Source organism: Centrocercus urophasianus, unplaced genomic scaffold (assembly GCF_019232065.1).
Source record: "Centrocercus urophasianus isolate 14NV4802_14NV808 unplaced genomic scaffold, USGS_Curo_1.0 seq_13, whole genome shotgun sequence".
NCBI lineage: Eukaryota > Metazoa > Chordata > Aves > Galliformes > Phasianidae > Centrocercus > Centrocercus urophasianus.
Genome location: NW_024884475.1, coordinates 32,180,077 through 32,196,751, shown reverse-complemented (window position 1 = coordinate 32,196,751; position 16,675 = coordinate 32,180,077). Strand labels below are relative to the sequence as shown.

Below are 16,675 nucleotides of genomic sequence, written 5' to 3'. Positions count from 1 at the left end.
TTCTTCCCCAGCCTTGAAACTGTCTGTCATGTCTACCCCAAAGTGTTTGGGAACAATAGGCTTCAAATGGGCGCCCAGGCACCTATAAAAACCAGTGGGCTCCACCCCAGCTGGAATATCCTTTCTTCATTTTGCACCACCCAAGTAACTGCTTTAACCGGGGCATTCCCTTTGATTTCAACTCAGCTGTAAGCCCTGATCCTCACTGCAGCCAGATCCTGGCGGAACTGAAAGAAATGCGATTTCATATTTTGCTTTACAGACTGAAGGTGGGCTGCCATAAACCTTTTGTTGTAACTACTAAAATTTTGTATGAGAGTCTTCTCCTTGCTACCACAAAAGCTTGCTGTCTCCTAGGACACTTCTCCTGCAGGGCCTGAGGCCACCAGAGAGTGTAAACACAGACAGGGCAAGGGGGAATGGCTTTAAACTAAAAGAAGAGAAATTTAGGTTAGGTGTTAGGAAGAAATTATTTACTCAGAAGATGGTGAAGCCCTGGCAGAGAACTTGCAGATGCCCTATCCATGGAGACGTTCAAGACCAGCTTGGGTGGTGCTCTGGGCAGCCTGACATTGTGGGGCAAACCAGCTTATGGCAGGGGGCTCCAAACTGTGTGATCTTTAAGGTCCTTAACAACTGAAGCCATTCTATGATTCTCTGATCGATTTTAGATTTGGAGGAAGCAAACAGCTCCATAGAATTACCTCCTTTCCCACTGGTTAGTAGTGTCATCACCCCATCCATAGCAAGGTAGCAAGTACATTGTGATCTGATTGCTTTGCCTGTCCATACTGGTCTTAGTTTACCACTTTGTATTTCAGGAGTTTCTGAGTTTCTCAGCCATGTCAGATTCAAGGGTAGCTATCCAGTGGGGGGCTAAGAGCTTTTCTAGTGAAGGTGGCTTCAGCTGCGTTTCTGTTCAAGAAACTTAATCCAGACAGTTACTTTTCATACAGATGCTTTCTCAGTATGTTTTCCCAGTGTCTGCTTATATTTTGTATGTTTCCAGGCTACCCCACACTGCCAGCCCAAGGGATGCCCACACACCCTGTGCTTGTGCCACACTCCACCTGCTCTATAGGCTCTTGCTCCTGCATCAGGATAGCAGGTGTCATGCAGTAGGGCACAGAAAGGCCATTTGATTTTGTTAAGAGACCAAGCAGAAAGGAGAAAGGAAACTTGATCTGACTAGCAGAACACTTGCTGAACAGGCCTGAAAGCTGAATGCAGCCTGATTTATCACAAAGGAGGTTTAGAAAGCGCTGTATTCTTCAGTGGGGCTGACCTTTGAACATCTCTAACTCAGTGTCCTTCCTTTGTAAATATTTTGCATGCTAAAATGGAAAAAAGCTGCCTTCTTTTTTCTCACTGTTGTGGTGTGACTAGGAAGGGCTGCGAAGCTGTGTGGATGCTAGAGTTGGTGAGGAATGTCTACTTTCCTGGGCCCTGATTATCCTCAATTTCGGTGTCCCGGGACCACATTTGGAGGAATCGCATTTGCAGAGATTCTGTGACTTGCCTCCTGGGCAGATGGGGACAGAATTTGGGTTTTGTTTTCCCCCAGCCAGGCTGTGGGGCGCTGGGTGCTAGACCAGCCTGGCCATGTGCTTGTGCTGAGCACTCCCTAGGAAGTCCTTATGGTAATTCTCTAGTACTGGGCAGCACAGCATTTTCTTGCTGCCCATGGGCTCCCTGCTGCTCCCTGCTGGTGCCACATCTGCACAGATTGCAGCTCACAGGGGCATGCTTTAGAAAATAGAAGCGCTTTGCTTCTGACACCTTTTTCTAATGTATTTTACACTCATTCTGGTCACTATCTCTGCAGAGACCCTTGTTGGATAGGCAAGGAGTGTTGGATCAGCTTGTTTGGTTTTTTTAGGGCACAAATCCAGAGCAAAGGATTTCCTCTCTGTGGATCTCACAGTGCTTTCAGGATATGCTGCTGCATTGTGTGCTGAATTATGTGCTGAAAAGTTGGAGTGTGGGTTTGTTTCTAGATAGGAAGACATTGTCAGAATGAGTAATGTCTGAGTAGGACATTACAAAATGCAATAATGCCATTGATGTGGGATAAATGTAAGCCTGGATTTCTTTAGCTTTTTTAATGTATATTTTTAATGCAGCAGCCATGTTCCCTGCTCAGTCCTGCAGTGTTGCTCCTGGGCTGGGATGTGCTCTGAGCAGTGCCACTTGTAGGGAAGTAGCTGCAATGGGAGGAGCTGGGTCTGCCACAGTGACAGTTGGGGTCAAATAGGGGTCTCAGCTGCCTGCTGCCCTCTCTGGCTTTTGGAAACCATGTTTCTGACAGCAGGGTGGAGGAAACATGGAGCAGTGAGCAGCCTTTGGCTATTGACTGTTTTTGTCTTCTGTCATATCAGGGAGTTCCTGGTCCTCAGTTTTCCTTCAAAAATGCTGCCCTGACCCATGCATGTGATGGCTGTTGAGGCCTACATTTGAAACCAAGTTTATGAGGGAAATGTTTTAGGTTTTATTTTACTCATGGATGCGTTTTGCTCCTGTTATAGCCAGCAAAATATCAACTGGGCATTTGTTAGCCTAGCAGAGCAGCCACTGCCTGGAGGGAGGAGAATGTAGGACATTCTGAGTCTGAATAGATGAGAAAGCTGCATTAGCTGGTGCAGTTTGTTTCTGATCAGTCTCTCTTGTTGCAAAAGGGTGTAATTGTACAGTAATTCACTGCTACCTTATTTCTGAAATCCCTGTGGATGATTCGCGCTAGACAGACTGCTTTGGTAAGCAGTTCACTTCAATACCTCACAAAAGCTACAGCACAGAGCAGGGCAAGGGCAAAATCAAACAGAAGTGATTTACTGAGCAAGCAGTGTCATCACTTTGCTGCACATCATGTCTTTGCAAGATAGAAATGTATTGGTTGATCTTACCTCACAGAACAAACAAGTGTGGCAGAAACACAACAAGCTCTCCAGATCCAAGGTGTATTTGCAGGCATACACTAGATCTTTTCCTGTCTCCGGTGGTACGTGCCTCTTGGCAAGTGTTTTGGCACAAATAGCTACCTGCCCATGGCATGTATTAGGATCAGCCAGATCAGTTACTTCCAGTTTACCTCTTCCTTATTTATAAAGCCTTCCTTTGTGAATTATACTAAAATCTAGTTTGTTCTTCACTGATACTGATTTCAGGCGTCTGACACACCACCTTAAGCCATTGTCACTTCTTCTGGAGTCATGAACCTCTCTTTAGGGAAGCCACTGTACCACGAAATTACTCCTGCTGCAATTAAGAATGAGTGTGTATGAGCCATGTGCACCCACTCCAAGGAGAACTCCGCAGTTGTTGCTTAACAGAAAGACAGGAAGAGTCACATGCATGCCATCACTAGGACAGCAAAGTGTGACTGTGCCATCCCCACAGGGCAAATACTTTTCTGCTCTCTTTTCAGTCCAGATTAAGTCCATGGGCATCCATTCTGAGTCACCTGCAGTTAAATCAATGTCTACCTGTTGCTTGAGCCAGTGCTCCTCCTATCTATGTGCTTGTGAGTTCCTGGCTTTAAAACTTCAATAATATATGATATTTTAGAAAAGCAGTACAATTTCTTTACAGACGAAGGCCCATAGTTGCAGTTGTTTGATTTCCTAATTCAAGACTTTCTCCTTTTTTGCGATTTTAATGTCAGCTCTGAAGTATTTGCGAATGGGAGAAATATGTAACTGGTTGTGTATTGTTAACAACTCTTCCACCCGATCTTCCTCCACCCGGTTTTGCCACCACCCGAAACACAGGAGGCAAGCAGCAGCCTGCCCTGGCCAAGTTGAGGAGTTCAGTGCCTCAGGAAGTGATTTGATCGCATTGCTGTGAAAATCTCCTGTCTTCTTGAGAACAAGAAATGCAGCTCCTAGGAAAGCAGAGCATATGTGAAACACTGGAGGGAAGGCATGGAGCAAGTTGCACCCAGTTTCAAAACTCCTTCAGCAGGCTTGGGCACTCTCTGCCAGGTGGAAGGGACCGATGCCAGAAAGACGTGAGAAAAACGTGCACAGACAGCACTTCTGGGAGGGAAAATCCTGTGGAGGAACCACACTTCAGGCTGTGGGGACATCTGAAGGGCTGCACTTTCCCTTCTATGTGAAGGGATGGATGAGTCTAAAGTCTGTATGTGAGGAACTACCACTGCTGTCTTGCCTAGTGGTGAGAATGTATGCAAAACATCGGGTGGCTCTGTTGGGAAGCCTAGGCTTACCTAAATACCTCCTGTAAACCTGTACCACAGCAGGATGAGTTTTTTGTTTGCATGCAGAACAGGAGGACTTGTCTGGCAGTGGAACCCATGAACAAATACCACCATTCAAATAGCAGCTAATATTAGTAGCTTCTATTGAGAACAGGGCAGTGTTGACCCATTGTCTGAATTTTCTGAAGTGCAGTCAAACCTTGCTCAAAAAAATGGAAAAGCGCAGGAGCATAACTTGCAGTGGGCTAGGGTGGGCAAAGGGCAATGCTGCTGCTAACAGCAGGCAAGTGGGACTGGCTACATTAATGCTGTAGAGTTGGAAATCTAAGTACTTTATACAAATAATATAAAAATGTTTATCAAGAGCTTGGCAGATTTACTTGAACCATCCAGTCTGACCAAGCAAGACAGGTAGGACAGGGCCACAGAGAAGCTAGAGGGGAGATAAGGTGTACCTGGGTAGAAGCACAGGGATGTGTGATATGAAGATGTACTCAACCCCAGAGGAATTTGGGCCTTTCTTTGCTCCAGTTTTCTGAGAGGTGCTTGTTTCACTCCGTATTCGTCATGGCTTTTGAAGGCCCACCAAGTGACAGTGTTAAACGTTAAATGGCAAGCGTGATCTTGTGAAGCAATTACTTCTGCAAAGTGCCTCACTGCTGAGACAGAATCTCCTTCCATTAGCTGGATGTCTTCTGTTATCTAAACCTATCTCCTCTGTAATTGCACTAATTAGTATGATTTCAAATTTCATGATGTTTTTCATTTACAGAACACTGTTACCTTGCACCTCACTGACGACATGAGAGTGAATCTGTGCTGTTTACAACAGTTCAACCAGTCAGTTCTTCTGTTAGCAATGACCTGTTAAGAGATGAAGTCAGCATGTGCACCAAACCACCAGCCCTGACCACAACATCCCACTGCAATCTGTGCACCCTGCCTATTTTCTTCACTGCTCAGAACTCCCATGGATGTAACACGTACAGGGAGAGACAAGAGAAAACTCAGGAAATCAGAGGAGGGAGTTGTTCCTGGTTGTATTGATGGCAGCTCTTTATTAACTTGTGTCTTGTAATATTCTAGCCACCAGCTAGAATCAAAACTCTGCATGTTGTTTTCAGTGGAATTAGGGGTCTCCAACTGTACCTGAAAACAGAAGACTCCTTGCTGTAGTAATGAAATAAAAAACATTGATGTTACCTTTCCAGACTTTCATCAGGGAATACTACTGCAGTCCACTTTGCAAATATGAGTTCAGAATACCTTCCTAGAAGCCAGAAGAGTTATCCAACTTTAAGGCTGTCTCAAGCTCATTTTTTTTCAGCACATCTATGGCATTTTTTTCCTCATAATAAATTGAAGTGACCACATGTAGATGCCAAGTATCTACTCAACTTTCTTCATTTTTCTCTTTTTGTTTTAAAGTATATTCGGTGCTGTTCGAACTGCTCCTTACATGCTGTACATTTTGATGACCAAAGGCCTGAAGCAGTCAGTGTGTGACCAGAGTTTTTACATTGGACCTGTCAGCAAATTCTGGGCATATGCATTTGTGCTAAGCAAAGCACCTGAACTAGGTGAGTACCCTGTCTTCCTATTTCTCTCCAGAGCAGAACGAAGAGAGCATTCTCTCTAAATGCCATCAAGTTCAGTGCTGTTCTTTCTCCTCTGCCTCTCTGCCAGTTTTTCTGAAAAGGAGCTGGGCCTTTGTCGTTGTTTCAAAACTGCTTTTTTTGCAATTAATTTGGCAGAGCATAAAGGCCTTATATTGGTTGCTCTAGTCATACTAGACAATCTCATTTATTTATATACACCTCAGACTGTCCAGATGGAGGTCTCCAAAGTATGCCTCATTTAGACACATCTTCAAAGCTGAAACTACAGCTCAGCTTTCTGAGCTTTCTTCTAGCCTTTGTCAGCACATCTGTGATGACGCTAGTTTCAGGTAACAGAACAGGTAGGTCCAAGTCCTCAACTAAGCTCCAGTGTATTTAAAGGACCGGAGTCTGCCTCATCACCAACCTGCCCATTAATTTATGTAGCCTATCTGCCAGCCATAGATTTTAGCTATCTAACAACAGCTGGACATCAGCTATGGATTCACAGCTGTGAGGCATCCTGTAAGTGGCAGAAGGCTTACCTGTTCCGCTTTAGAGCTCCTGCTGTTACACATTGTCTTCATCTGCGAGTGGCCACTACTCAAGGGTATTTGGCATCCTGACACAGTAAGAGCTGTAGGTAGAATGAAAACCAGGAAAAGCTAATAAGAAGTCTCCATTAGGAAACATCAGTTAGAGTTGTAGTTCTAGAGATGTTTTTTTTTTCATTTTTCAACAATTTGCCAGGAACACACTGCCACCCTTCCAATATCCAAGCTTGCCAGTCAAGCACTCTTCATGTGCTTTGTATTTTTGTTTGTTACCCCACGTCTTCCAGCAGCAGGAGATACAAGTCCAGTGTTGCTCGTAGCTGGGGTCTCATGCTTTGCAAGTTCATGCAGAAGATCTGTACATCCAGGTTCATCCCCAAGGGACCAGTATACTTCATGAACATGATACAGATGTTGAGAAAAAATCCCTTGGTATTCCCTTCATCACTACTAGGTCTGGCTAATCACTTCTGAAGTAGTTAGTGATTGCAGACAAATCTGAGTAGCATCACTGGCAGCCACCCACCCTGTGGATATTGGTGTGAGGCTGGGCTAGAGCCATTGTGTTGGCAAGAAGCTACCTCCATTCTGCAGCATTCATACTTAAATGTATGTGTGGGCGTACAATTATGACCAGTAATGTGCTTCTTCTGAATGCTGAAAGCTATCTTTAGATAGAAGCCAGTTTTCCACAACATCCCTGGCTTTTTAAATCCCAAATCCAGTGTGATGCGGCTTTTTATAAACGGCTGTCTCTCCAGTGATTTATTTGTAATGATACTTATGATATGCATGCCAAAGCCAACTTAACATCCCATCTGTGTGTGTTCTGATCCCACAGCTTATTAGTGTAAGAGAGGATTGTTTTAACAGGAAGAAGACAGTGATTCAGCAGCCTTCCAGCTTTCCTTTAGGAGGATGCCTTTGCCAAACCTCAAAGGGCTGCAGAATTCACTGTGTTCAGGTGTGCAGCAAAATAAGTCTTTACCTTTCAGTAGACAATTTGATTCAGCAAATTACAGGATAGCAATTCATCAGCATAAACACTGGGAGCGACAGGCACCATTTATTTTGCTGTGTCAGAATCTTTTGGTTTCCTGCTGCTTAAATTACTGCAAAACCACTGAAATCTCATTTGGTTAAAACTGGAGGACGTCAGCTCGAACTACGCATCAACAATAAATTGGTCATATGATTACTTATTGAAATGTGAGTCAACATCTTGTAGCTAATGAGATAAACAGAAGTATTATGGCTTATTGGAGACCTTGTGCAGATGGTGCAGTTTCAGTTCCAGCCCTCACTGATACTCTTATTTGGATTTTCAGGGATATATATGTAGAAATAAGGCCCCTGATTCAAATCTCAAGGTACCTGTTTGGAAACACTGTCTATAACAATAGCACATAAGTAGATACATATATATTCATTGTATCTAATTATGTATAGGTTAGATCTAATTGGGATGCTCAGAGCAATCACGAGAAGCAGAAGAAAGAAAAAGGCAGGAATGAGGAATAAAATTTGCTTTTCTAAAACAGTAACATGAATTTACAGAGAGAATATTCATTTCAACATAAACCAAATTTCTTTTTAAAAGCTTTTTTTTTTTTTTTCAGGCAATTACATACCTTCAGTAATGTACACAATAGCTTTTGCATAATAACATTTAATTAGAGCCAGTTGCAGGTAGACATTCAAACCACTGTGCTGCAGATTTTCTGCTCTCTGCTTTTTTCTTGTAGTCACAGTGCACAATGGACAGCCTGACAGTCAGAGGTGGTGCATGTATGTTCACCTGCCTCACTTCAGGCTTTTACAGATTATGTTTACAGCAAAGACCTATGGAGTATTCAAACAGGGGATGTCCAGTCAACAAAAAGGGGATTCTTGGGTTTTCCAAAAAGCACCAAGATACGAGACCCAAGCTGGCGTTCGGATCTGACAAGCTCTGAGTTCAGTTGCTGAGGTGCTCTTTCATGCTCCAAAAGCATATACTCTAGCAGGAGGAATAGGAAGAGAGCATTGCAGAATTCAGTGACTGTGTTTGATGTGTTTCTCATTTCCTCCCCTCCCTTTTTTTTTCTTTTCTGTTTTTTCTTTTTGTTGCAGGAGATACAATATTCATTATTCTTAGAAAACAGAAGCTCATCTTCTTACACTGGTACCATCACATTACTGTGTTACTTTATTCTTGGTATTCCTACAAGGACATGGTGGCTGGCGGTGGCTGGTTTATGACCATGAACTATGGAGTGCACGCTGTTATGTACTCTTACTATGCCTTGCGGGCTGCTGGCTTCAGAGTCTCACGCAAGTTTGCCATGTTCATCACCTTGTCGCAGATCACCCAGATGTTGGTCGGCTGTGTAATCAACTACCTGGTCTTCTCCTGGATGCAGCATGGCCAGTGCCATTCCCATGTGCAGAACATCATCTGGTCCTCTCTCATGTACCTCAGCTACTTTGTGCTCTTCTGCCATTTTTTCTTTGAGGCCTATATTGGCAAAACCACAAAAGCAAAGAAGGTTGACTAGTGGTGAGAATGAGACAGAAGCCATAGCTCAGGGTCATCAAGAAAAACAAAATCACAAGAAAAGAAAATGGCACAAGGAAACACATATATGTATGGTGCAGCTAAAACTTGGCAGCTTAGGGAAAGTTAGCTTGGTTTAACCCAGTAAGTTTATGATCCTATCATGGTGAGGACTCACTGCAATTTACTCTAATTCAAAGGACTGCTGATGAAAGACTCCTTCCTTCTTGTACCTGCCTGCTCCAGAAAAGAAAGAAGAAAAGGAGAAACAAAAAAAAAAAAAGTGAGAAGAAAAGAGAAGAAAAGCAGAAAGGAATAATATTGAGGGGGAAAAATAAAGTACATTAAATAAACTGTGTTTCCCTGGGATGGAAAAGAATTTTATTGTGGAAAAAAAGTTGCTAAATTCTTTCTAATAGTTTTTCAGCATTAAACTTAAACAAAACATTTACGTTAATGGTAGGATTGTGAAATTAAAATCTTTTCTATAAAAGATTTAGCCAAAATGAAGCCCCAAGAGGATGTCACGTACAGCTGTCTGGAAAGCGGTTGAACTCCATTGTGGTCATGAATGGCAGTGAGAAGAGATGGAGTGCTCTGCTCTGTCCTGTGCCAAGGGAGTAGAGCTGGGAGGCAGGCACCTCTCTGGGGTGCAGGAAGGAGCAGGACTTGTACAAGAGCCTAATGTGAAAAGGAACGCTGTTGCAATACATATCTCAGCAAGTGCATTTTCCAGGTGCGCTTTTCAGCTAAAGGCAAGGAGTTTCTGCAGCAGGATAAGACACAGAGGGTTAAATCAACCAATATATGCTAAATTACCAGGGGCTAATAGCAGATGAATGTTCAGGAAGGAGAGGGAGGCAACTCCTGAAACACGATTTTTAAGAACTATCCATCAATCTCAAATTAACCCACAGCAACACGGAATGGAATGAGGGGAAATGAGAAGCCACTCTAGCCAGCGAGCGGTGAGCGACGCCTCTTCCCATTGATTCCCAAACCGTGCGTCGGGTGGACCCGGGAGGTGAGGCGAGGGGAAGAGTGCAGGACCAGGCAGCGCTGGGTGGCTCTGTGCCTCTGCACGCACCTGCCAGGCTGGGTGAAGATGTGCCAAGAGCCCTCCTCTGGTCACATGGAGATACTACTGCAAAACATGCCTGGAATAAGATTTTCTTGGGATCGGTATAGGAAATTAGTCTGAGCGGAGTGATTTTGCTGCAACGGCTTAGCTCTAATGTCCAGAGAGAATTGTTCTTCATTAAACATGTATCTCTCTCTCTGCAGAGTCGGTACTGTAACATCAGACTGACCACTAAAGAAGACACTCTTCTTCTCCGCAGTCGGCTACAGAAATAAGGAGAAATGTGTTTCACTCTGAACCTTAGAGAGCTAGTTGATAACAGCCATATTCTCTCAAAGATGAATAGATTGCATTATCTGTGATATTCCAGTCCTTACAAAGCCAAATAAAATGTGTAAAAGTTCCTAGTATTTCAAAGACGCAAGTATGTAAACTTGATGTTAACTGTGTTAATGTAGTACTCTAAATTGTATCAGTTAGGTAGCTTAACTAAACAATTAGAAGAACTAGATCAACAAAATAGGGACTGCTGTTCTGCGTAGAATACACACACCTATAACTACACCCATATACACGTTCTGTGAATTGTCAGCAAGAAAAAAGCCCAGCGGCAGAGAATCACATTTCCTGGCTAATGCAAAAGATTGTCATTATCTTTCTTGTTTTAATTTGAGATTGTACAGTGCAAAGGGTTTTTTTTTTTTAATTCTGATTTTTAGCTTTAATTGTGCTGTCATTCATGAAACAGAGCTGCTTTAGTATCCTGTTAAGAGATGACAAGGGCTTTTGGTGTCTCATTATATACAAGAGAAAAACAAATAAAGTTACATTCCATGTTATGTGAATGGTCTTACAAATCAAAAAGCCTCTGTAGGCCGAAATCGTAATTATAACAAGCAGAAAAGATGTTTACATTTGTGTTATTTAAGTTATTGATGTGCTGACGTTATTTTATGGTACACAACAAGCAGCAAAATGTAATATCCAGTAATGAAGCTATGATATTCATTAATAGAACTACTGTGTACATGGAAACAATAGGCAAAACCAATTAAATGTGTAAACCATTTTGTTTTACAGCCTGGGAGTAGATAACTGTAATGCTGAGTAAGCCTTTATCCTCATGCTTAATTTTGCCCTGGCTAAGAACCAGGCTATGAAGACTGAGGAACTGGGAAAACCCAAATTTCAGGTTACCTACACCCTAGATGGGAAGTGGTGGCCCCATCATGCCATGCAAGGAGCTGCATGCAACCCCTGGTAGCTGGAGGATTGCAGGTAGAGGCTTAAAAGTCCAAGAAGCTTTACAAATAGGAAGTGATACCACAGCTAAGGGAAGACCTGTAGCCCAAGTTTTACACAGACAGAAAGCGGGATGGGTTGCTAATGAGTGTGCAAACAACCCACTGTGTTTTTTGTACACTGTGTTCCTTAATTGCATGGGGGAGGGGGGGGGTGGGGGGAGAAGGAGGAGGGAAGCATTCTGTGTGTGCCAGATGGAAATGGTGGCAGTGCTGACACTGAGTTGAACAGAGCAGGCATTTTACCCCCGTTCCCTGAAAGCCCTCACAGGCGCTGTTTGCTCCCAATCTGCCCGCATCCCTGTGAGCTCTCAGGTTAGACCTGGAGATGGCCCCAGCCATCCCATGGGCCAGATCCCTTCTATGCTGCCTGGTCAGTGGCTCCAGACCAGGGGCTGGCCTGTCGGCCTCCTCCAGATGCAGTACAGGTGTACCCCAGATGTGTAGGGAAACCAGTGGGGAGAGGGAGTCCAGTGGGAGGATAGGTTTGCTGGTGAGTATGTGTGTAGGGAAGGAACAGCAAGATTGGACATGTAGGGCATAAATGAGGATTACATCTGCCATCAGAAGTTGGAACTGGCATGTCACAGAGGCATTTCTACATGCCAGTTCCAACTGGCCATGGAGCTTCTCTGAGATTTTACACTGGAGGCAAGTGTGGCAACTAACATTAAAGAAGTTGAGGATATGACCAAAGTCAACATATACTGTTTTTCCTTTTTGGTTGGTTTTTTTCCCCCCTCTAAAAAGCACATTCTTGATATTTAGACATCACTTTTAACCCATGTACTTGGACAGCGAGGCAGTCATCTCTAATGTTCCAGCTGTTCCAACCCAAATACAGCTAATTGGGTCCTACTTATTTCCCCTAGTTTAAACCTTGCAGCCACACTTGCACACTATTCTGTCACTACCAGAATCCTTTTTTTTTTTTTTTTTTTTGGCAATAACTTTAAGTAAAACTGCAGTTCTGCCATATTCACACATGCATTGGGAGACTACAGCTTGCACAGTGCACTAAAAATTATGGGACTGTGACAATAACCACAATGCTGTCAGGAGATTCACTGCTGAACTCAGGCAGGTTACACTGATGATAAGGTCAGTTTGCCAGGACTGAAGTCTGCGCTTTGTGTCTGACACATTCATCTAGTGTACTGAAATAAAAACAGTAGGGTTGTGCATGCTTACCTGTAAGCAGCTGTGAGCAGGATTTGTTGGGAAACACCAAGAAGTTGGGTAATTGCAAAATTCCTTCAAGCTGTGTCTGTGAGGAGAAGGAAAGTCCTCATGCTGACAAGACTCCTGTAGGTCAGTCACAAATGTTGTGTGCCTCAGCTCACTGATAACACGTAAGTGGCTGCTTCCCAAAGACATCTTTCACCACGATTTCAGAGGAAATGATTAAAAGCATTGTCTTACCATAAGGGCTTAAGCGTGTGAAAGGAATCACTCGAAGAGGTCCAGCTGAACAGCAGGGATAAACAAAGCCTGTGTTGTAGGGGAGCATGAACTGCAGGTGAGGTGGCAGTGGAGACCAGTTGGTGCCTGGGTAGGGAGGAAGCTTTGAGGACAGGGCTGAGCCACTCGCTGGACTGACTCGTGCACAGTGGCCTGCTTGCCATGATGCTGTGCAGGGCCCAGGCTGGGCCACGATGGAAGGAGGCTGTAGCCAAAGGCCTCCTGCGGTCTGCTGGTCTATGCTTTAACTGCTGGGCCTGTCGTTTTTCTCTCCTAAAGAGAAAAATGTAGGAGAATGGGTGAACTGAGAGCAACGACACCTAGGAGAACGATATCAGGTTTTCAGGTAACAGCCAGTGTAAGGCACCAGTAAATGTGGATATGACACAGCAGCCTTTGTAAGCACGTGCCATAATGTCTCCAGTATTTGCATTCTGTCTCTGTACTTCAGAACTAGAAACAGAGCTATTGATACACAAGGCATAAATGCAGAACCACTTTTAAGTAACAAAAGTGTCTTTGGTTGAGGAAGAAAGCTTAGCACAGTGCAGACTGTGCCACATAAGCTCAGCGTGTGGCTGAATACCTGCAGAAAATGAGATTGCTAGTGAGGTGCCCGGAGATGTCCACCAGCTTTGCTTCAGTCTATTGCAGTGTGGTTGGTTCAGAGAGCAGTGACAAGAACCGCCCAGACCCTGGCATTAGTCCTCAGTCCTATTTCCAAGAGCCATCTCAATGAGCCTTCTAAAAGAGAAGAAATACAGCTCAGCACTATCAGTGTGTTTCTACTCTTTTATTTCAATACATTTTCCTGGAATCCCACAGAATGGCAGGGGTTGGAAGGGACCTCTGAGATCAATGAGTCCAACCCACCTGATAAAGGAGGTAAAATATAGCAGAGGATGGTTGCCCATCCCATTTATTTTATTAAAAACAAGCTAAAAGATGAATCCCTGATCCTGCTATTACAAACACTCCATTGTGGTCATGGGCACAGAAACCCTTCACTTACAGGGGCAAGGACAGGATCAGTGCCTTGTTAGAGACTTATTTTATAGCAGAGCAACAACCACACACAAAGTAGAATTAATTTGATTTCTTGAACACAAATAAGGTGAGATCTACACAAGAGCCCTACACTGAAGGGAGACCAGGGACCTCCCAGTGCATCATAAAGCTCAATAAAATGCTGCATGAAGTGGGGTCAGAGGATATTTTCCAATGGGTATGAAATGATATTCCCCTGAAATAGTGACCTTCCTGAGAAGTCTCATGTCTGTCCGGCCCTCGACAGCTTCAGACAGGGCTGTCTGCTGAAAAAATACAGCTCTGATTGACTTATCTGCTTTCTCTAAAAAAGCCACTACATGCTTTAGGCTTTGAGGAGCCTTAAAGCTCAAGCTAGATTTCTATTCAGAAAAAAAGAAAAAAAAACAAGAAAAAAAAACAAGGGAAAATAATACGTGTACAATAGCTATGAGAGAATAGTATGAGAAATGTCTTTATTTTACCATTTTCAAATGGCTATTTCACTACATAAAATGAAGTTTTTTATTTTATTATTATTTTTTTTTTTGGTATATTGATATTCCAAATAAAATTTTAACTTTTGGTTCAAAATAAAAGGCATCTCCGTGTTTTATTAAGCTGTAGTGCCCAATCAGTATTCTGTAGTGCCATCAAGTCCAACTGTTGAGAAAGAAAAACAATTCTCTGTCCGCTAGGCTACAGCCTGGCTGCTCTGCCTTTCACTTCCCAGCAAATCTCTGCCATGTCCCTATTTCCACGTGCCACACAGAAGCACTATATGTGCATTCTTTCTGTGTGCACATGTGCATCTGTATGACTCGAGTGCAGCGCAATTGGTGCTCACATGTTCTCTATTCACATTTGCCCTTTGGCAGTCCTGATCTCTGCATCTCTGGGGTGAAACAAAACCTGATCCCTCACGTGCCCCTTTTGTTCCCTGAGCATCATGGTTTTGGAATGAGCTATATAGAATAATTTATTTCTGCTTATAGAAGCTTTACATGTCACAAGTGAAGGATTTTGGAAGGGAGGTTGGTATTGTTTTTCCTTCAGAATTTTACTGAAGTACCAGGATTGGTGCTAAGATTCACCAGGCCCATATTTGGGCTGGTTGGGGAGGCATGCAGTGGTGTTTACAGCCCACCGGTGGCACAGGAACTGCTGAGGGCACTGAAAGGCAGACAGTGGAACCCAGCCAACAATGGCTTTGCTGTTCACCTCTTTGGTTTTTGGTATGGCTTTATCTACATAAGATAAATGCTGCACATGTTGGCTGATGGAAATTCAGGGCATGTCTGCAAGATACTTAAGGCCTCAGCTTTTGAGGAGAGCACTGTTTACTCAAGAACACTTTTGTGCAAACAAGGCCAAGTTTAAGGAGATAAAAGCATTATAGGCCTGCTATCTCTTACAGGAATGAACATAACACCATGTCATTTCTGACTATAACCCGTAGCTACTCCTGCTCACTGAGATTCAGGCTGGAAGGATGTAACATATTGAACCTCAGGTAAATATCCACTCACATCTGGTAGTTGGCACAATACAAGCACTGGACTGGGAACACAGGCAAGTGTTGAAGAGGAGATGCTCTGGTCTAGCACAGGATGGGTGTGAGGAATCCTCATTTTGAGGGTCCCTGGTCCTGTGACTGCACCCCAGAGGGTGGCAAGAGTGACCCAGGGAGCCTGGAGAAGGCTTTGGGAAATGGGGTGGCCACAAGGTACCATCTGAGGAATGTTATTGGTTGGATTTCTGTTCCTGGGCTCACCCCACACAGTTTATACCAGCTGTGCCCTGAGGGTAGTACAGATGTTCAGATTGCTAACAGGGCTTCTTTAAAATGAAAAGTAAGGTATGCCAATGCAGCTGGCTTATCAGAAACATCTACTTAGTCTGGATGACTGGGTGGTCAAAACACAACTACGAACAACTATGAAGACACCAGGTTTAGCTCTTGCTTCTGGCTGAGGGCTTTAGTGCACGCCCACCATGCCCTCCACTAAAGCAGCAAGCCTTGGCAGGGCACAAACCATGTAGGGGAGTAGCAAAATCTGTGCAAGCTACACATTTTAAAATATGACTGTACTGGCAAAACAAACTTCAGGATATATGCTCCTGAAGTAATATACGTCTCTCTATATGGATACCTCCAAGCTGATATGTTCTCTGCATGATCTTGGAGTGATAGAATTGTTAAAGCTGTGGAAGACCACTAAGATAATCTAGTCCAACCATCCACCTACCAGCTATATTGCCCATTAACCATGTTCATAAGTACATCTCCATGTTTCTTGAATACCCCCAGGAATGGTGACTCCACCACCTCCTTGGGCAGCCTGTTCCAACGCATCAACACTCTTTAAAAGAAGAAATTTGTCCTAATATCCAAACTGAACCTCCCCTAGCTCAACTGAAAATCATCACCTCTCATCCTGTCACTGTTACAGGGGAGAAGAAGATCTTAGGCTTGTTTGAATTAAATGAGGCAAAACCTGTTCCTTCAAGCTGAAGAAAAAGACTTCAAATGGAATGTGGTGGTGTGCCAGGATCATTGCATACAGCAGATAGTTTTGGTGGGCTGTATGGATTTGCATGCAGAGGCTGGGAACACCTACCTTGCTCAAAGGGTGCGGGTCAGAGAGAAATCCCTTGCAGACAGCTGCCAATTGCTGACAGATAAGAAGGCTCCTGTCCTTTCCATAGCACAGCAAGGCTAAAGAGCCTGAGCGTCTTATTCTGGAAATGAAAGCACCAAATTGGTAAAAAAAATTAAATGACTACAGGTGCAAAAAAGAAGAGGAAAAAAAAAAAGAGTTGCTGGTAGCAGAACACTGAAGATAAAAACAGGTGGTCTCTGTTACCCAGATACCTTCTCTTAAGCCTGCCATTTTGTAAC

At 43.7% G+C, this 16,675-nt stretch overlaps 1 protein-coding gene across 1 annotated transcript in view; it reads left to right on the top strand.

Moving 5' to 3' along the window:
* Nucleotides 1-10,824, top strand: part of ELOVL6 (ELOVL fatty acid elongase 6) — a 65,714-nt gene extending 54,890 nt beyond the window's left edge. The window contains exons 3-4 of the mRNA XM_042811510.1: nucleotides 5,645-5,796; nucleotides 8,481-10,824. Of these exons, the coding sequence (XP_042667444.1) occupies nucleotides 5,645-5,796; nucleotides 8,481-8,905 (577 nt within the window). The 3' untranslated portion in view covers nucleotides 8,906-10,824. The remainder of the gene's footprint in view (nucleotides 1-5,644; nucleotides 5,797-8,480) is intronic.
* The last annotated feature ends 5,851 nt before the right edge of the window (nucleotides 10,825-16,675 follow it).